This window comes from Ranitomeya imitator, chromosome 2 (genome assembly GCF_032444005.1).
Source record: "Ranitomeya imitator isolate aRanImi1 chromosome 2, aRanImi1.pri, whole genome shotgun sequence".
Classification (NCBI taxonomy): domain Eukaryota; kingdom Metazoa; phylum Chordata; class Amphibia; order Anura; family Dendrobatidae; genus Ranitomeya; species Ranitomeya imitator.
Genome location: NC_091283.1, coordinates 633,339,704 through 633,362,011, shown reverse-complemented (window position 1 = coordinate 633,362,011; position 22,308 = coordinate 633,339,704). Strand labels below are relative to the sequence as shown.

General features: G+C 49.8%; 1 protein-coding gene across 2 annotated transcripts in view; it reads right to left on the bottom strand.

Annotated features, from left to right (window-relative positions):
* RAD9A (RAD9 checkpoint clamp component A) overlaps nucleotides 1-18,168 on the bottom strand; it is a 62,733-nt gene extending 44,565 nt beyond the window's left edge. Inside the window, exons 1-5 of one of the 2 annotated variants that reach the window (XM_069752643.1) lie at nucleotides 18,005-18,168; nucleotides 15,245-15,315; nucleotides 14,621-14,740; nucleotides 14,276-14,390; nucleotides 4,365-4,464 (exon numbers count right to left, since the gene is read on the bottom strand). In XM_069752643.1, coding sequence (XP_069608744.1) covers nucleotides 4,365-4,464; nucleotides 14,276-14,390; nucleotides 14,621-14,740; nucleotides 15,245-15,315; nucleotides 18,005-18,050 — 452 coding nt within the window. In that variant the 5' untranslated portion in view covers nucleotides 18,051-18,168. The remainder of the gene's footprint in view (nucleotides 1-4,364; nucleotides 4,465-14,275; nucleotides 14,391-14,620; nucleotides 14,741-15,244; nucleotides 15,316-18,004) is intronic. The other variant, XM_069752642.1, reaches the window with a different exon arrangement.
* Between the last annotated feature and the right edge of the window lie 4,140 nt (nucleotides 18,169-22,308).

Genomic DNA, 22,308 nt, shown 5'->3' with positions numbered 1-22,308 from the left:
AAACTAGACCCCTTAAGGAACTTATCTAGATGTGTGGTGAGCACTTTAAACCCCCAAGTGCTTCACAGAAATTTATGAAGTAGAGCCGTGAAAATAAAAAATCATTTTTTTTTCCCTCAAAAATGATTTTTAGCCTGCAATTTTTTATTTTCTCAAGGGTAACAGGAGACAATGGACCCCAAAATATGTTGACCAGTTTGTCCTGAGTACGCTGATACCCCATATGTGGGGGGGCACTGTTTGGCACCCATCGGGGCTTGGAAGAGAAGGAGCGTCGCTTGGAATGCAGACTTTGATGGAATGGTCTGCGGGCGTCATGTTGCATTTGCAGAGCTCCTAATGTACCTAAACAGTAGAAACCCCCACAAGTGACCCCATTTTGGAAAGTAGACCCCCCCCAAAGAGCCGATCTAGATGTGTGGTGAGAACTATGAACCCCCAACTGCTTCACAGAAGTTTATAATGTAGAGCCATGAAAATTAAAAAAAAAATCATATAATCATATTTTTTCCACAAAAATGATCTTTTCACCCCCAAATTTTTACTTTCACAATGGTAAAAGGAGAAATTGGACCCCAAAATTTATTGTGAAATTTATGTTGAGTAGGCTGATACCCCATATTGGCCTACCGCCTCAATGCATTAACCTAACGATCCCTGTGTGGCCTATTTAAAAAAAAAAAAAAAAAAAAAAAACAGGTTCCTCGCACTATGTTCTCATACACTTTATGCAGTTAATAGCCCTCTGTGTCTGTACTGCTACATACTTAGGCAGTTAACTGGTTCATGCAGCTTTACATGAACACCTGAGCCTTACACTATGGCTGGTCCGAATAACTAAAGCAATTGTTACCATCCACCTCTCGTGTCTCCCCTTTTCCTCATAGTTTGTAAGCTTGCGAGCAGGGCCCTCATTCCTCTTGGTATCTGTTTTGAACTGTATTTCTGTTATGCTGTAATGTCTATTGTATGTACAAGTCCCCTCTATAATTTGTAAAGCGCTGCGGAATATGTTGGCGCTATATAAATAAAAATTATTATTATTATTACATGGGGGGGTAAACCACTGTTTGGGCGCACGGCAGAGCTCGGAAGGAAGGAGCGCCGTTTTGGAATGCAGACTTTGATAGAATGGTCTGTGGGCGTTATGTTGTGTTTGCAGAGCCCCTGATGTACCTAAACATTAGAAACCCCCCACAAGTGACCCCATTTTGGAAACTAGACCCCCAAGGAACATATCTAGATGTGTGGTGAGAACTTTGAATGCCCAAGTGCTTCACAGAAGTTTATAATGCAGAGTCATGAAAATAAAAAATATTTTTTTTTCCACAAAAATGATTTTTTAGCCCCCAAGTTTTTATTTTCACAAGGGTAACGAGAGAAATGGGACCCCAAAAGTTGTTGTCCAATTTGTCCTGAGTATGCTGGTACCCCATGTGTGGGGGGGAACCACTGTTTGGGCGCACGGCAGAGCTCAGAAGAGAGGGAGCACCATTTGACTTTTTGAGAGCAAAATTAATTATCGTGTTTGGAGACCCCCTGATGTACCTAAACAATGAAAAAAACCCAATTCTAACTCCAAACCTAACCCCAACACACCCCTAATCTCAACACTAACCATAACCCTAATCAAAACCCTAAATCCAACACACCCCTAATCCTAATCTCAAACCTAACCCTAATCCCAATACACCCCTAACCCTAATCTCAACCCTAACCTTAACCCTAATCCCAAACGTAACCCTAATGCCAACCCTAATCCAAACCCTAACCCTTATCCCAACTCTAACCCTAACTTTAGCCGCGACCCTAGCCCTAACTTTAGCCCCATCCCTAACCCTAACTTTAGCCCCATCCCTAACCCTAACTTTAACCCCAACCCTAACCCCAGCCCTAAATTTGGCCCCAACCCTAACCCTAAATTTAGCCCCAACCCTACTTTCCCACTTGCGTCGTGTGGCATCCATCGCAATCCGTCGTTTTGGACAAAAACAGATCCTGCAAATGTGCCCGCAGGATGCATTTTTTGCCCATAGACTTGTATTGCCGACGGATCGCGATGGATGGCCACACGTCGCGTCCATCGTTCACTGGATCCGATGTGTTTTGGCGGACAGTCATCACAAAAAACGTTCAATGTAACTTTTTTTGTACGTCGCGTCTGCCATTTCCGACCGCGCATGCGCGGCCGTAACTCAACCCCCTCCTCCCAAGGACATAGACTGGGCAGCGGATGCGTTGAAAAACTGCATCCGCTGCCCACGTTGTGCATAATGTTCACAACGTGCATCGGTATGTCGGGCCGACGCATTGCGACTGCCCCGTACCGACGCAAGTGTGAAAGAAGCCTAACCCTAGCCCTAAATTTAGCCCCAACCCTAACCCTAATTTTAGCCCCAACCCTAATTTTAGCCCCAACCCTAATTTTAGCCCTAACCCTAATTTTAGCCCCAACTCCTCTAGCTGCCAGCCGGCAGATCATGGCGGGCGCACTGCGCATGCGTCCGCCATTTTCTTACCGGATGAGGAAGCTGGCGGGCAGGAGGGGACACAGGAGGATCCAGGGACACCGGTAAGTATAACAGGGTCACCGAATCCCCCTATTTCTCTGTCCTCTGATGTGCAATCACATCAGAGGACAGAGAATAACACACCGCTTTTTTTTTTTTTTTTTTGCGGTCGCCGGTAAACAGTTAATTACCGGCGATCGCAAAACAGGGGTCGGTAAAAACCGACCCCGATCATGTTCTTTGGGGTCTCGGCTACTCCCGGCAGCCGAGACCCCAAAGATCTTCTGGGTGCCGGCCGACAGGCATGCGCCCGCCATTTTTTGCCCGGAACAAGATGGTGGCGCCCATCGGGAGCCACGAAAAGCACCGGGGGAGACAGGTGAGTATCGGGGGGCGATCGGGGATCCCATTTCTCTGTCCTCTGATGTGCGATCACATTGGAGGACAGAGAAATTAAATGGGAATTCGCGTTTTGTTTTTTTTTTTCCTACGGCCGCCGGTAAACGGTTAATTACCAGCGATCGCAACCCGGGGGTCGGTAAAAAAACCTCGAATCATGTTCTCTGGGGTTTCGGCTACCCCCGGTAACCGAAACCCCAGAGAAAATCCGACTCTGTGGGGCGCTATTCACTTTTTCCACAGCGCCGTTAATTAACGGCGCTGTGGTTTAAGTACCCTTAACTGCCGCCGTTAAAAGGCGTATCGGTGGTCGTCAAGGGGTTAAATAAAGTGTTTGTTTTGTTTTTTTATTACCGGGTTAGTAATGGTGGTGTCTAAGACGCCTCTTCCTAACTAACCCTAGGGCTTGATGACAGCTGTGATTTGCCAAAAATCACAGCTGTCATCAACCCCAACTACCATTACCCCAAATGCCACCGCACCAGGGCAACCGGGAAGAGCCAGGCAAAGCGTCAGAATTGACACATTTCATGTGATGCTCCGCATGTGGGGCAGCTGTGAGCTGGTATTTTTAGGCTGGGAAGGGCTCAATAACCATGGACCTTCCCAGTCTAATATAAGCCTGCAGGTGTCTGCTTTACCTTGGCTGGTTATCAAAAATAGGGGGTGACTTCATGTCGTTTTTTCAGTTATTTTTTAGGTTTATACAAGTACAGTACTCTACTCTAGAGGCTGGAAGCAGAATCGGTGGAGCAGTCAGTAAGTGCTCTGCCTCCTCAATTACTGCTGCCAGTGCAGTGAGCAACAGTCTTGATGAGTTTATCTGGTTGCTGCTCTATGCATAGACAGGAGCTGAGATGCTGAAGCGGTCAGTGTAATGAGCTTTGTCATCTCCGTCCTTCTCCATCAGGTGAGATCAGCAATGGGGGAGCTGTAGTGGAAGAGGTGGGAGAGGCTGAGTCGGCAAAGGTTTTTTTTTTTTTTTTAGAAGGGGAGGTTATACATTACGCACAAAAGGATATGCACCATACTGATAGCCAAAGAAAATAGGGGAAAAGGGATGGGGGGAGTATACTTCCTCTGCTGTCTGGTTATCTAGCACGTCTTTTGCGTAGAATAAGACACTGGTGTATTCACCAGTACTTTTTGATACAAATTTAAAACCTTATTTTTTCAGGTTCTTTTCTTGCTTTCTACAGCATTACCCATATATTCTATGGTGGCACAACCCCTTTAAGAGTTTTCCACTCATTTTAAATCTATCAGTGGGGAGTAGCGGTAAAGTCAACAGTGGTCTTTGGGGTCATCACTTCCGGTCTGACAGTCCGCTGGAGCGTGGAGCTCAAGCATGGGTGGGTATAGCTTCATTTATAGTTTTACCCTCATGGCTCACCACTAACAGATTTAACATATGAGCAGAGAAACCCTTAACTGTAATAATATATATATATTTACCTGGCATGTGCCCGAAGTACATTGGGACAGCTGTCTGGATTATACACCGCTTGTAGAGACTCACAGTCTTGATATGACAAGTTATGGGTTTTTGTAACTCCTAAAAACAAAAAAGGAAGGACTATTTAATTGTAGAAATTGATGATATCAATTATTCATGGTGGAAAGCCGTACACCAAACATAAGCATCTATAATATAACGCTGGGAGCGTCACTCTGTCCGAAGCCTCTATAGACTGCGCAAGCGCCGGCGCAGTCTGGGCCTCACAGAGCGACGCTCCCGGGAGATCGCGGTGTGCGTTCACACTGAACGCACAGCGCGATCTCCACCGCAGAAGCAGGGACCGCCAGGAGGGTGAGTATCGGCCTATATTCACCTGTCCCCGTTCCATCGCTGAGCGGCGCCATCTTCCCGGTCTTCGGCCTGTGACCTTCAGTTCAGAGGGCGCGATGACGCGCTTAATGCGCGCCGGCGCCGCCCTCTGACTGAACAGTCACAGCCAGGAGACCGGGAAGATGGCGCCGCTCAGCGATGGAACGCCGGACAGGTGAGTATAGTAAGTGCTGGGGGGGCCTGAGCTGGCGGCGATACCGGCACCTGACCCCCACGGCGCGCCGGTGTCCCCGCCTGCTCAGGCCCCCCAGCACTCGGCGCCGAGCGGGTCAGAGGCAGTATGGGGACGCAGGATGGAGCAGCACATAAGGATGGGGACGCAGGATGGAGCAGCACATAAGGATGGGAACGCAGGATGGAGCAGCACATAAGGATGGGGACGCAGGATGGAGCAGCACATAAGGATGGGGACGCAGGATGGAGCAGCACATAAGGATGGGGACGCAGGATGGAGCAGCACATAAGGATGGGGACGCAGGATGGAGCAGCACATAAGGATGGGGACACAGGATGGAGCAGCACATAAGGATGGGGACGCAGGATGGGAGCAGCACATGACAGGATGGGGACGCAGGATGGAGCAGCACATAACAGGATGAGGACGCAGGATGGAGCAGCACATAAGGATGGGGACGCAGGATGGAGCAGCACATAAGGATGGGGACGCAGGATGGAGCAGCACATAAGGATGGGAACGCAGGATGGAGCAGCACATAAGGATGGGGACACAGGATGGAGCAGCACATAAGGATGGGGACGCAGGATGGGAGCAGCACATGACAGGATGGGGACGCAGGATGGAGCAGCACATAACAGGATGAGGACGCAGGATGGAGCAGCACATAAGGATGGGGACGCAGGATGGAGCAGCACATAAGGATGGGAACGCAGGATGGAGCAGCACATAAGGATGGGGACGCAGGATGGAGCAGGACATAAGGATGGGGACGCAGGATGGAGCAGCACATAAGGATGGGAACGCAGGATGGAGCAGCACATAAGGATGGGGACGCAGGATGGAGCAGCACATAAGGATGGGGACGCAGGATGGAGCAGCACATAAGGATGGGGACGCAGGATGGAGCAGCACATAAGGATGGGGACACAGGATGGAGCAGCACATAAGGATGGGGACGCAGGATGGGAGCAGCACATGACAGGATGGGGACGCAGGATGGAGCAGCACATAACAGGATGAGGACGCAGGATGGAGCAGCACATAAGGATGGGGACGCAGGATGGAGCAGCACATAAGGATGGGGACGCAGGATGAAGCAGCACATAAGGATGGGGACGCAGGATGGAGCAGCACATAACAGGATGAGGACGCAGGATGGGAGCAGCACATAAAGATGGGGACGCAGGATGGAGCAGCACATAAGGATGGGGACGCAGGATGGAGCAGCACATAAGGATGGGGACACAGGATGGAGCAGCACATAAGGATGGGGACGCAGGATGGGAGCAGCACATGACAGGATGGGGACGCAGGATGGAGCAGCACATAACAGGATGAGGACGCAGGATGGAGCAGCACATAAGGATGGGGACGCAGGATGGAGCAGCACATAAGGATGGGGACGCAGGATGGAGCAGCACATAAGGATGGGGACGCAGGATGAAGCAGCACATAAGGATGGGGACGCAGGATGGAGCAGCACATAACAGGATGAGGACGCAGGATGGGAGCAGCACATAAGGATGGGGACGCAGGATGGAGCAGCACATAAGGATGGGGACGCAGGATGGAGCAGCACATAAGGATGGGGACGCAGGATGGAGCAGCACATAAGGATGAGGACGCAGGATGGGAGCAGCACATAAGGATGGGGACGTAGGATGCAGCATGAACATAAGGATGGGGACGCAGGATGCAGCATGAACATAAGGATGGGGACGCAGGATGCAGCATGAACATAAGGATGGGGACGCAGGATGCAGCATGAACATAAGGATGGGGACGCAGGATGCAGCAGCACATAAGGATGGGGACGCAGGATGGAGCATGAACATAAGGATGGGGACGCAGGATGGAGCAGCACACAAGGATGGGGACGCAGGATGGGAGCAGCACATAAGGATGGGGACGCAGGATGCAGCAGCACATAAGGATGGGGACGCAGGATGGGAGCAGCACATAAGGATGGGGACGCAGGATGCAGCATGAACATAAGGACGGGGACGCAGGATGGGAGCAGCACATAAGGATGGGGACGCAGTATGCAGCAGCACATAAGGATGGGGACGCAGGATGGAGCAGCACATAAGGATGGGGACGCAGGATGCAGCATGAACATAAGGATGGGGACGCAGGATGCAGCATGAACATAAGGATGGGGACGCAGGATGCAGCAGCACATAAGGATGGGGACGCAGGATGAAGCAGTACATAAGGATGGGGACGCAGCAGCACATAAGGATGGGGACGCAGGATGGAGCAGCACATAAGAATGGGGACGCAGGATGCAGCAGCACATAAGGATGGGGACGCAAGATGCAGCAGCACATAAGGATGGGGACGCAGGATGCAGCATGAACATAAGGATGGGGACGCAGGATGCAGCAGCACATAAGGATGGGGACGCAGGATGCAGCAGCACATAAGGATGGGGACGCAGCATGCAGCAGCACATAAGGATGGGGACGCAGGATGCAGCAGCACATAAGGATGGGGACGCAGGATGCAGCAGCACATAAGGATGGGGACGCAGGATGGAGCAGCACATAAGGATGGGGACGCAGGATGGGAGCAGCACATAAGGATGGGGACGCAGGATGGGAGCAGCACATAAGGATGGGGACGCAGGATGGAGCATGAACATAAGGATGGGGACGCAGGATGGAGCAGCACACAAGGATGGGGACGCAGGATGGGAGCAGCACACAAGGATGGGGACGCAGGATGCAGCAGCACATAAGGATGGGGACGCAGGATGCAGCATGAACATAAGGACGGGGACGCAGGATGGGAGCAGCACATAAGGATGGGGACGCAGTATGCAGCAGCACATAAGGATGGGGACGCAGGATGGAGCAGCACATAAGGATGGGGACGCAGGATGCAGCATGAACATAAGGATGGGGACGCAGGATGCAGCATGAACATAAGGATGGGGACGCAGGATGCAGCATGAACATAAGGATGGGGACGCAGGATGCAGCAGCACATAAGGATGGGGACGCAGGATGAAGCAGCACATAAGGATGGGGACGCAGCAGCACATAAGGATGGGGACGCAGGATGGAGCAGCACATAAGGATGGGGACGCAGGATGCAGCAGCACATAAGGATGGGGACGCAAGATGCAGCAGCACATAAGGATGGGGACGCAGGATGCAGCATGAACATAAGGATGGGGACGCAGCATGCAGCAGCACATAAGGATGGGGACGCAGGATGCAGCAGCACATAAGGATGGGGACGCAGGATGCAGCAGCACATAAGGATGGGGACGCAGGATGGAGCAGCACATAAGGATGGGGACGCAGGATGGGAGCAGCACATAAGGATGGGGACGCAGGATGGAGCAGCACATAAGGATGGGGACGCAGGATGCAGCAGCACATAAGGATGGGGACGCAGGATGCAGCAGCACATAAGGATGGGGACGCAGGATGCAGCAGCACATAAGGATGGGGACGCAGGATGGAGCAGCGCATGACAGGATGGGGACGCATGATGGAGCAGCGCATGACAGGATGGGGACGCAGGATGGAGCAGCGCATGACAGGATGGGGACGCAGGATGGAGCAGCACATAACAGGATGAGGACGCAGGATGGAGCAGCACATAAGGATGGGGACGCAGGATGGAGCAGCACATAAGGATGGGGACGCAGGATGAAGCAGCACATAAGGATGGGGACGCAGGATGGAGCAGCACATAACAGGATGAGGACGCAGGATGGGAGCAGCACATAAGGATGGGGACGCAGGATGGAGCAGCACATAAGGATGGGGACGCAGGATGGAGCAGCACATAAGGATGGGGACGCAGGATGGAGCAGCACATAAGGATGAGGACGCAGGATGGGAGCAGCACATAAGGATGGGGACGTAGGATGCAGCATGAACATAAGGATGGGGACGCAGGATGCAGCATGAACATAAGGATGGGGACGCAGGATGCAGCATGAACATAAGGATGGGGACGCAGGATGCAGCATGAACATAAGGATGGGGACGCAGGATGCAGCATGAACATAAGGATGGGGACGCAGGATGCAGCATGAACATAAGGATGGGGACGCAGGATGCAGCAGCACATAAGGATGGGGACGCAGGATGGAGCATGAACATAAGGATGGGGACGCAGGATGGAGCAGCACACAAGGATGGGGACGCAGGATGGGAGCAGCACATAAGGATGGGGACGCAGGATGCAGCAGCACATAAGGATGGGGACGCAGGATGGGAGCAGCACATAAGGATGGGGACGCAGGATGCAGCATGAACATAAGGACGGGGACGCAGGATGGGAGCAGCACATAAGGATGGGGACGCAGTATGCAGCAGCACATAAGGATGGGGACGCAGGATGGAGCAGCACATAAGGATGGGGACGCAGGATGCAGCATGAACATAAGGATGGGGACGCAGGATGCAGCATGAACATAAGGATGGGGACGCAGGATGCAGCAGCACATAAGGATGGGGACGCAGGATGAAGCAGTACATAAGGATGGGGACGCAGCAGCACATAAGGATGGGGACGCAGGATGGAGCAGCACATAAGAATGGGGACGCAGGATGCAGCAGCACATAAGGATGGGGACGCAAGATGCAGCAGCACATAAGGATGGGGACGCAGGATGCAGCATGAACATAAGGATGGGGACGCAGGATGCAGCAGCACATAAGGATGGGGACGCAGGATGCAGCAGCACATAAGGATGGGGACGCAGCATGCAGCAGCACATAAGGATGGGGACGCAGGATGCAGCAGCACATAAGGATGGGGACGCAGGATGCAGCAGCACATAAGGATGGGGACGCAGGATGGAGCAGCACATAAGGATGGGGACGCAGGATGGGAGCAGCACATAAGGATGGGGACGCAGGATGGGAGCAGCACATAAGGATGGGGACGCAGGATGGAGCATGAACATAAGGATGGGGACGCAGGATGGAGCAGCACACAAGGATGGGGACGCAGGATGGGAGCAGCACACAAGGATGGGGACGCAGGATGCAGCAGCACATAAGGATGGGGACGCAGGATGCAGCATGAACATAAGGACGGGGACGCAGGATGGGAGCAGCACATAAGGATGGGGACGCAGTATGCAGCAGCACATAAGGATGGGGACGCAGGATGGAGCAGCACATAAGGATGGGGACGCAGGATGCAGCATGAACATAAGGATGGGGACGCAGGATGCAGCATGAACATAAGGATGGGGACGCAGGATGCAGCATGAACATAAGGATGGGGACGCAGGATGCAGCAGCACATAAGGATGGGGACGCAGGATGAAGCAGCACATAAGGATGGGGACGCAGCAGCACATAAGGATGGGGACGCAGGATGGAGCAGCACATAAGGATGGGGACGCAGGATGCAGCAGCACATAAGGATGGGGACGCAAGATGCAGCAGCACATAAGGATGGGGACGCAGGATGCAGCATGAACATAAGGATGGGGACGCAGCATGCAGCAGCACATAAGGATGGGGACGCAGGATGCAGCAGCACATAAGGATGGGGACGCAGGATGCAGCAGCACATAAGGATGGGGACGCAGGATGGAGCAGCACATAAGGATGGGGACGCAGGATGGGAGCAGCACATAAGGATGGGGACGCAGGATGGAGCAGCACATAAGGATGGGGACGCAGGATGCAGCAGCACATAAGGATGGGGACGCAGGATGCAGCAGCACATAAGGATGGGGACGCAGGATGCAGCAGCACATAAGGATGGGGACGCAGGATGGAGCAGCGCATGACAGGATGGGGACGCATGATGGAGCAGCGCATGACAGGATGGGGACGCAGGATGGAGCAGCGCATGACAGGATGGGGACGCAGGATGGAGCAGCACATAACAGGATGAGGACGCAGGATGGAGCAGCACATAAGGATGGGGACGCAGGATGGAGCAGCACATAAGGATGGGGACGCAGGATGAAGCAGCACATAAGGATGGGGACGCAGGATGGAGCAGCACATAACAGGATGAGGACGCAGGATGGGAGCAGCACATAAGGATGGGGACGCAGGATGGAGCAGCACATAAGGATGGGGACGCAGGATGGAGCAGCACATAAGGATGGGGACGCAGGATGGAGCAGCACATAAGGATGAGGACGCAGGATGGGAGCAGCACATAAGGATGGGGACGTAGGATGCAGCATGAACATAAGGATGGGGACGCAGGATGCAGCATGAACATAAGGATGGGGACGCAGGATGCAGCATGAACATAAGGATGGGGACGCAGGATGCAGCATGAACATAAGGATGGGGACGCAGGATGCAGCAGCACATAAGGATGGGGACGCAGGATGGAGCATGAACATAAGGATGGGGACGCAGGATGGAGCAGCACACAAGGATGGGGACGCAGGATGGGAGCAGCACATAAGGATGGGGACGCAGGATGCAGCAGCACATAAGGATGGGGACGCAGGATGGGAGCAGCACATAAGAATGGGGACGCAGGATGCAGCAGCACATAAGGATGGGGACGCAAGATGCAGCAGCACATAAGGATGGGGACGCAGGATGCAGCATGAACATAAGGATGGGGACGCAGGATGCAGCAGCACATAAGGATGGGGACGCAGGATGCAGCAGCACATAAGGATGGGGACGCAGCATGCAGCAGCACATAAGGATGGGGACGCAGGATGCAGCAGCACATAAGGATGGGGACGCAGGATGCAGCAGCACATAAGGATGGGGACGCAGGATGGAGCAGCACATAAGGATGGGGACGCAGGATGGGAGCAGCACATAAGGATGGGGACGCAGGATGGGAGCAGCACATAAGGATGGGGACGCAGGATGGAGCATGAACATAAGGATGGGGACGCAGGATGGAGCAGCACACAAGGATGGGGACGCAGGATGGGAGCAGCACACAAGGATGGGGACGCAGGATGCAGCAGCACATAAGGATGGGGACGCAGGATGCAGCATGAACATAAGGACGGGGACGCAGGATGGGAGCAGCACATAAGGATGGGGACGCAGTATGCAGCAGCACATAAGGATGGGGACGCAGGATGGAGCAGCACATAAGGATGGGGACGCAGGATGCAGCATGAACATAAGGATGGGGACGCAGGATGCAGCATGAACATAAGGATGGGGACGCAGGATGCAGCATGAACATAAGGATGGGGACGCAGGATGCAGCAGCACATAAGGATGGGGACGCAGGATGAAGCAGTACATAAGGATGGGGACGCAGCAGCACATAAGGATGGGGACGCAGGATGGAGCAGCACATAAGGATGGGGACGCAGGATGCAGCAGCACATAAGGATGGGGACGCAAGATGCAGCAGCACATAAGGATGGGGACGCAGGATGCAGCATGAACATAAGGATGGGGACGCAGCATGCAGCAGCACATAAGGATGGGGACGCAGGATGCAGCAGCACATAAGGATGGGGACGCAGGATGCAGCAGCACATAAGGATGGGGACGCAGGATGGAGCAGCACATAAGGATGGGGACGCAGGATGGGAGCAGCACATAAGGATGGGGACGCAGGATGGAGCAGCACATAAGGATGGGGACGCAGGATGCAGCAGCACATAAGGATGGGGACGCAGGATGCAGCAGCACATAAGGATGGGGACGCAGGATGCAGCAGCACATAAGGATGGGGACGCAGGATGGAGCAGCCCATGACAGGATGGGGACGCATGATGGAGCAGCCCATGACAGGATGGGGACGCATGATGGAGCAGCCCATGACAGGATGGGGACGCAGGATGGAGCAGCACATGACAGGATGGGGACGCAGGATGGAGCAGCGCATGACAGGATGGGGACGCAGGATGGAGCAGCGCATGACAGGATGGGGACGCAGGATGGAGCAGCACATACCAGGATGGAGACAATATACCAATATAAATGCTCGCCACCCGGGCGTAGAACGGGTTCAATAGCTAGTATAATGTAATCACAATTGCTTATTATATGTTAATTCTAAGAGAGCTGACTAGAAAGTATTTACAATAACCAGTTTCTTATATCAAATGAAGAATGCCCCCAAATATCATAAAACTGATACAGCATGTTATATCGGTCTTTATTACAGCTGTGTATAATGGAGCCTGCTAGGAAAGCTCCCGCAGTAACCTCAGTGTGATAATATCTTAGGGTGCGCAATTAGCAGGACCATACATGCAAGTCCTCTAATATTCAAAAACTACTATGCTCTACATACACAATATAATGACCATACAGTATTGTACACGCTATAAAAACTTACCATATTATATATGAGTGCTCAGTTGCCAAACCAGTACATCTAGTAGCCATATTGTTCGGGCCTGATTGGTCTCCTTTGACATGGTTATGTGAAGTTAGTAATGTAGCTAATCAGCCGTCACTAATGGGCCACTTCATTCATAATTGCACAGGGGTTGTCCGAGTAATGGACAACCCCTTTAATGATAGGAGCTGGTAAGCAGTCTAAACGAAAGTGGTTGCCCTGACTTGGGAATTAAAAACATAGCTTTATAAAACCACCCCTGCTCCAGTGCCACCTTTTCTCTACACTCCCGATCTTTGCGGACAGCGGGCACTGCCTGTCTACAATATAGAATGTGATTACTGCAGCCAATCAAATTAAAATGTAATTGTGGTCTGGATTAAGAACTCAATTTAGTGGTCGGATCATTTGGGGGTCTGCCCAAGCCTACCTTTTTTATTAATATAATAAGCCCCCTTACACATGTTGCTGGCTAATAAGTGAACGTCTAGGTCCCCAGACCACCCACTCATGGGTCAAAAACAGATATGCCTGGCACTACTCAGTAGGCTGAAGTGCTCAGTTCCAGCATGCACAGAGTGGTGTAAGGTCTCAAAAGAAAGTCTATGGATCCGAACACCACTCTATGCATGGGCGCAGGTACACGATGAAGTTCTAGTCTGGGGCCTCAGAGTTTCGGGGGACCGATCTAGGATCTGAAGGAGTTTAGGAGTCTGGTCTGATTGAATTTAGACATCGGAGGTCCTAATTACATAGTGATTTGATATGGTTTACCCACTGAGAAATGATGCATATTGATGTAAATACTGCCGGTAAATGGACTCAGCGGCTCTGCCAGACTTGACGGCACAAGCAAGTCAGAGCGACTGAGCTCAGTGATTGGCTGCAGCACTACTGGCGTGACGTCAGCACTGCAGACAATAACAGACACCAGGAGCAGGGGGACAGGTTGATTCCAAAAAGAAACCCCTTTTACCGATATAATAAGCTTGGATCTTCACATGACTGCAGACCCAGCCAGCCTATACCAGATACACTAGGTAAGTATGCTTGCCATATACAAACCATATTTGCAGAACAGCTGGATAACCAAGCGGCTGCTGTCCGTGTTCAGTTTGATCACACACTTCTCCACCTTCTTCTCCAGAGAAGGTAGGGAACGGAAGACGCTCATCACTGACTAGGAATGGGGAAAGAACAAAAGTGTTAGCAGACAATATACATGCCCATAGACAATGAGGTCTACATATAAAAACTACTGTCGACAAGAAGTTGATCATCTGCCTGTAGCAACCAATCAGCTTACAGATTTACTTTTTCCGGTGTAGATCACAAAGAAAAAAAATGTGATCTGATTGGTTGTGAAGTGGCTTCACTAATACATGTAATGTATGCTGATCTGCTGGTTACCTTCATATAGATTTTGCAGTGGCAACCTCCTCCAGTTGCCTCGTAGGCATAGAAGAAGAGCGGAGCGAGTGTAAAACAGGCATAGGCTGACCGCGAGGAGTTGACTGAGCGCAGGCAGAGCTGAGAGGAAAAGAGGATTTTGACAATATCAAATACATCTATCACCTTGATAATTATGCACAGTTCTGTTTTCTATTTGAATGGGTTGCCCAGGAGGAGAAAAACGTTGCTGCTCCTTTCTTGCATAACTGGCGCCACACCTATCAACAGGATGTGTGTGGTATTGCAGCTCAGTCTTGCTTACGTCAATGGAACCAAGACCAGACAGAACCGACTCTACAGCAGCACATGAAGTGTTGTCTCAGCCCAGAAAGTCGCTTTAACCTCCCATTGCAGGGAAAAAGTGCGGCCAGCAGCGGAAGAAAGATCCTTTTCGTGACAGCCACTGGCTGCTTATGACCTAAGTCTGCCAGAGCTGCTTTTCAGAAGCCTCCCACTCTGGCTCATACAGGTGGTCCTGAGTGTGGGACCTCCACGCTGCGATATCCTTATATCACTATGTGGACAGATGTCCTGATGAGCACCAGAGTAAATGGATGAACAGTAGCGGCCACATTTTCTTACCCCATCATCTAAAGGTTCAAGGTAAAGTTCTTCTCCGATTCGAGATAAGGAGTGGATGGCACGCCCCAGAGCTGAAAGACAAGCCGGGTATGTTACACGGAGAAGCACACACTACACACATGTAGCAGAGATGAATTTGTCATTGGAAGCATTAGGTTGTGCAGATGCTAGCAGCCCAGTCGTTTATCAGTGAAGTATGCTCCATACTACTCAACATGCAAAGGAGGCTTAAAGGGACTGTCCCCAGGTTTGTATCACCTAATCTAAGAGCAGAAGAAAATAGAGACAGATACCCCGATTCCAGCAATGTGTCACTTACTGGACTGCTTGCTGTAGTTTTGATTAAATCACTATTTTATTGAGACGCCTAGTAAACCTGCTGTCATGTATCTACTATATAATTGTCTAAGGCTAGGGTCACATTGCGTTAGTGCAACCCGTTTAGCGCTAGCGGGTTGCGCTAACGCAATGTTTTTAATAAGGCCGCGTCCTGGGGTTGCGGTAACGTCCCCGCTCTCGCAGATCCCCGATCTGCGAGAGCGGGGAACGGACCGCGTGCGCGCCTCGGACGCTGCGAGCAGCATACATTAGTTGCATTAATTGCATACATTAGTTAGGACTGCTCTGATAAGGGTATACCGTGAAGATTGGTAGAGCAGCTTAGTATACATTTTTTGCAAAAAACGTATCAACCAAATACCCTGTTTTTTACATCTTTTACTAGCACTTGCGGATTACTGCAACATTTTTTTCAAACTGAGTGTTTTTGGTTTTACTATTCTCTTTTGTGTCTTCAGGTTTCTTGGTGGTGTGTGAACATGATCATACAGACTTGTTCACTGTGCAAGTAGCCCATGTGTTCCTGTTTCCATAATTGTTCTCTTGTGTCTACAAGACTGGGGAGTTCCACCACTCCTCTTGGGCTATCTGCACAAAAGCTGTTCTACCCTGTATGCACACATGGATTTTTCCTCTCTGAACCCTGTTCACACAGGTTATATACAGATGATCAGGTTTTTAAATACATCAGATAGGGATTGCATACATTAGTTAGGACTGCTCTGATAAGGGTATACCGTGAAGATTGGTAGAGCAGCTTAGTATACATTTTTTGCAAAAAACGTATCAACCAAATACCCTGTTTTTTACATCTTTTACTAGCACTTGCGGATTACTGCAACATTTTTTCAAACTGAGTGTTTTTGGTTTTACTAGTCTCTTTTGTGTCCTCTGTGTGATTACACCTGACATCTGCAGGTTCGGCTCAGGCTCAGCTTCCAGGCAGACCGGGATGTAATACAGCAGAGCTCTGAGAGCTGCACCAAATGTGCTTGTAAAAAAAAACCAGTTCAGTTCTTCTGTTCTGTGTTAGTTACTTGTCTCACACTGGTAACTCTCCTTTAAATACATAAGCTGTAAAGACGGATTCTAAAGCAATTCAGTGTCCGGCCCAAAGCCCTGAACAGCTCATTTACATATAACAGAACCATGGATATCTCTGGAATAGGATATCGCAGAAATCAAGGTCTCCTTATATTCAGATTCCTATGACCTACGTGCCCATATAGACCGCCTAGCAGAGCTGATCCTACTGACAGTTTCTCTTTAACAAGCAGATATAGGGTTTCTGCAGATTAATAGTGTTATAAAGGTGCCCGATGACTGACAGCCAGCTCTGAATTGATGGACTGCTGACCTGACAGTTAGTCAGTGCGTGTTTACAGCCTACACTCGCAGTATAGCAAGCGGTGACTAAAGCCGTGCCAGCACGACTAAAAGGTGGCGAAATATAGCTCATTCTCTCCCAGGTTCCCCACTTTCAGCTGGGCAGCTTCATAACACTATAAACCCTGGATCTGCAAATTAAGAGCTTTAGCCAGAAGGACATATATACACACAAGCGATGCTTAAAGACTTATTTCTGGCGATCTCCCAGTCCGCATCAGAAACCTGCGGTGTCCAAACAGGTACTGAAAGAGACAGAAGCTTCACTGCAGCCACGGATCTCATCAGCTGCACATGGGAATGGGGTGCTGTGCGGCTCAACGCTCATCCTCTTCATCACTGTCCATGGCCCGGAATCTCTCCGGTAGGTCATTATTGGTCTGTGCTCCATCTTTTGGGTCTTGGCTCAGTGGTTAGGATCCACATTGCACCTCTTACACTTCCTCCCCAGCACTACATTGTATTGGGAGACCTGAGGTTCCCCAAAATCCTCTCTAGTACGGTAAGGTTCTGAAGCTGCGCTGGCACTCCTGCATGAGTAACATAAAGTACATTTTCTCCCTGGTAACCTGCAGATTAACCCTATATCCACTGGCAAACGCAAAGGGTCCCAGTGCAAGAACAATATCTGAGCCAATCAGAATACATAACCAGTGATCCGTGCGCCCCCGCCTATAGCGATCTGACAGGTTCCCTTATGGGAAGAGGATGGAGGGTAGAGCTTTCCGGTGCCTTCTCTGGCCTTAGGATTTCTCAGTGCAGTCTGCGGTCATTATCAGCATCCAACCCCATAGACAATACACTGCCCTCCTCATAGAGATGTATGGTCTCCACGCTTCACCTGTTCGCTGCGGTCAGGGTTGCTAAGCGACGGCCGCCATATGCTGTCCCACTAGTACACTAGTTATGTGAAGCTGGCAGGCCCCCGTGCTTGGGCTGTGGGGTCTCAGACTGCTCACTACAACACTGCAGCCCTATGGAAAGCAACCCAGCTGTGGCCACAAGCTCAGCGTGCCCCACACGGGCCGGCCTTACCTTTAATGTTGGCCCCGGTGACCACACACTTTACTCCTGCACCCATTCTGTTCTCACAAGGGGAGGGGGCTCCAAGGAAGACCCCAAACCATCCTGTCAGATACAGTACTGTCAGTCTGCAGGGACCACCGGGGGAGGACTGATGACGTCAGGTCACATGGTCCGCGGTCACATGACCGGCCTGTAAAGGGCGGGGCCTGTGCGATGCAGTGACGTGGAGGGGCGGGGCTGCTCCTGCTGTGGAGGAGGATAGTAATGCAGCAGAGGGGACTGCGGGAGTGACCACGACCCTCTAATGTTTGCCCCCTTATTTGGTGACGCCATGAAGAGGAGACTGCGCTAGTGTAATGGCTTCCGTGTGCAGGCCCCTAGGTCCTCAACATCTCGGGGCCCCCCAGCAAGTGTTTTCTTAATAAGTTTTTCAAAGTTCTAACAGCAAGTTGAAATCAAAGAGAACACAATTTAAAGGGGTGTTCCCACCCCCAAAACCCTCTCCTAATATGTAGTAGGTCTAATATTAATATTAGCAAATATCGCCAGTGAGAAATGGTTACCATGGTTACGACCTCACATAGTGACAACTTCGTGGCCGTAACCACGGATACATAGGCTACTTCAGAGCCCTGCGCATGGGGGTAAGCAACACAACTTATCAGAAGAACTATACTACGTTTCTATTTGGAGGTATTCACTAATCTTATTTTTCATGGATAACAGCCCGGAGGGTTTGCACAGATCCTACCGCTGCCACCAGTTTGTCAAGGGATCCAACACCGCTGCCTCCAATCGTCAGGACAATTACGCAGTTGACTGACGAGTTATGGACGAGGCCACGGCTGCTTCCACTACTAGGCCAGTCATTGGGAGCTCACACTGAGCATATAGTATATACAGGGGTGGATTAAGGGTAGCCAGAGACCCAGACTGTTCAGACACTGTGGGCCCCCCGGTCATGTGACGGGGTCATCATATACCTGAACCAGATTATTCCAGAAAAATAGTTGCTGTGTGAAACTATAACCTGTCAAACATCCATTGATCTAGTCAATTTACCCTTCAGTTAAGAAGCAAAAAACAACAACACAATACTATCACCATAAGTGCCAGTATTCACAGGAGATCTGTACTTAGCATGCAGTGTCTGTGTAGAGGTAAGGTAACCTTCACACTAGCGTTATGCTAGTTTGCGTCGGGCGACGCAGCAGCGACGCATGCGTCATGCGCCCCTATATTTAACATGGGGGACGCATGCGTTTTTGTTTGTTGCGTTGTGCGACGCATGCGTCTTTTTTGCCGCAAGCGTCGGACCAAGAAAACGCAACAAGTTGCATTTTTCTTGCGTCCAAATTTCGGCAAAAAACGACGCATGCGTCGCAAAACGCAGCGTTTTTGCATGCATTTTGGTGCGTTGCGTCGCCGACGCAGCGGCGCACAACGCTAGTGTGAACGTAGCCTTATACAGTGATCACTGGTGACATTATACACAGGAGCTCTGTATATAGTATACAGTGTATAGTGTCAGTGTATAGGTAACACTGACTCACCAGTGACATCTCTAGATGAAGTCCTTCATCTTTCATCCAGCCAGGACTCGTCTCTGCAGGAAATAACAGTTATCTCAAGCTCCGCTTGTAGAACACATTACTTAATTTTTCCCAACTTCTACATTACACCACATGAAGAAAAAGAGGCAACATAGTGTCACTCTACACAGTAACAGGACCGCCCCCCCATTTAAAACAGTGTCCTCAAAAAATAAAATAAATACATCACTGCAGTAATAATATCCTTTAACCCCTTTACCCCCAAGGGTGGTTTGCACGTTATGGACCGGGTCAATTTTTACAATTCTGACCACTGTCCCTTTATGAGGTTATAACTCTGGAACGCTTCAACGGATCCCGGTGATTCTGACATTGTTTTCTCGTGACATATTGTACTTCATGATAGTGGTAAAATTTCTTTGATAGTACCTGCGTTTATTTGTGAAAAAAACGGAAATTTGGCGAAAATTTTGAAAATTTCGCAATTTTCCAACTTTGAATTTTTATGCAATTAAATCACAGAGATATGTCACACAAAATACTTAATAAGTAACATTTCCACATGTCTACTTTACATCAGCACAATTTTGGAACCAAAATTTTTTTTTTGTTAGGGAGTTATAAGGGTTAAAAGTTGACCAGCAATTTCTCATTTTTACAACACCATTTTATTTTAGGGACCACATCTCATTTGAAGTCATTTTGAGGGGTCTATATGATAGAAAATACCCAAGTGTGACACTATTCTAAAAACTGCACCCCTCAAGGTTCTCAAAACCACATTCAAGAAGTTTATTAACCCTTCAGGTGCTTCACAGGAATTTTTGGAATGTTTAAATAAAAATTAACATTTAACTTTTTTTCACAAAAAATTTACTTCAGCTCCAATTTGTTTTATTTTACCAAGGGTAACAGGAGAAAATGGACCCCAAAAGTTGTTGTACAATTTGTCCTGAGTACGCTGATACCCCAAATGTGGGGGTTAACCACAGTTTGTGCGCATGGCAGAGCTCGGAAGGGAAGGAGCGCCATTTGACTTTTCAATGCAAAATTGACTGGAATTGAGATGGGACGCCATGTTGCGTTTGGAGAGCCACTGATGTGCCTAAACATTGAAACCCCCCACAAGTGACACCATTTTGGAAAGTAGACCCCCTAAGGAACTTATCTAGAGGTGTGGTGAGCACTTTGACCCACCAAGTGCTTCACAGAAGTTTATAATGCAGAACCGTAAAAATAAAAAATCATTTTTTTTCACAAAAATTATCTTTTCGCCCCCAATTTTTTATTTTCCCAATGGTAAGAGAAGAAATTGGACCACAAAAGTTGTGGCACAATTTGTCCTGAGTACTCTGATACCCCATATGTGGGGGTAAACCATTGTTTGGGCGCATGGGAGAGCTCGGAAGGGAAGGAGCGCCGTTTGACCTTTCAATGCAAAATTGACAGGAATTGAGATTGGACGCCATGTTGCGTTTGGAGAGCCACTGATGTGCCTAAACATTGAAACCCCCCACAAGTGACACCATTTTGAAAAGTAGACCCCCTAAGGAACTTATCTAGATGTGTGGTGAGCACTGTGACCCAATAAGAGCTTCACAGAAGTTTATAATGCAGAGCTGTAAAAATAAAACAAAATTTTTTTCCCACAAAAATAATTTTTTAGCCCCCAGTTTTGTATTTTCCTGAGGGTAACAGGAGAAATTGGACCCCAAAAGATGTTGTGCAATTTGTCCTGAGTGCGCTGATACCCTATATGTGGGGGAGAACCAGCGTTTGGGCGCATGGGAGGGCTCGGAAGGGAAGGAGCGCCATTTGGAATACAGACTTAGATGGAATGGTCTGCAGGCGTCACATTGTGTTTGCAGAGCCCCTAATGTACCTAAACAGTAGAAACCCCCCACAAGTGACCCCATATTGGAAACTAGACCCCCCAAGGAACTTATTTAGATGTGTTGTGAGAACTTTGAGCCCCCAAGTATTTCACTACAGTTTATAACGCAGAGCCGTGAAAATAAAATAAAAAATTTCCCCTCAAAATTATTTTTTAGCCCCCAGTTTTGTATTTTCTCGAGGGTAAAAGGAGAAATTGGACCCCAAAAGTTGTTGTCCAATTTGTCCTGAGTACGCTGATACCCCATATGTGGGGTGAACCAGCGTTTGGGCGCATGGGAGGGCTCGGAAGGGAAGGAGCGCCATTTGGAATGCAGACTTAAATGGAATGGTCTGCAGGCGTCACATTGCGTTTGCAGAGCCCCTAATATACCTAAACAGTAGAAACCCCCACAAGTGACCCCATGTTGGAAACTAGACCCCCCCACGAACTTATCTAGATGTGTTGTGAGAACTTTGAGCCCCCAAGTGTTTCACTACAATTTATAACGCAGAGCCGTGAAAATAAAAAATCTCTTTTTTTCCCACAAAAATTATTTTTTAGCCCCCAGTTTTGTATTTTCCCAAGGGTAACAGGAGAAATTGGACCCCAAAAGTTGTTGTCCAATTTGTCCTGAGTACGCTGATACCCCATATGTTGGGGTAAACTCCTGTTTGGGCACACGGGAGAGCTCGGAAGGGAAGGAGCACTGTTTTACTTTTTCAATGCAGAATTGGATGGAATTGAGATCGGTCGCCATGTCGCGTTTGGAGATCCCCCTGATGTGCCTAAACAGTGGAAACCCCCCAATTATAACTGAAACCCTAATCCAAACACACCCCTAACACTAATCCCAACGGTAACCCTAACCACACCTCTAACTCAGA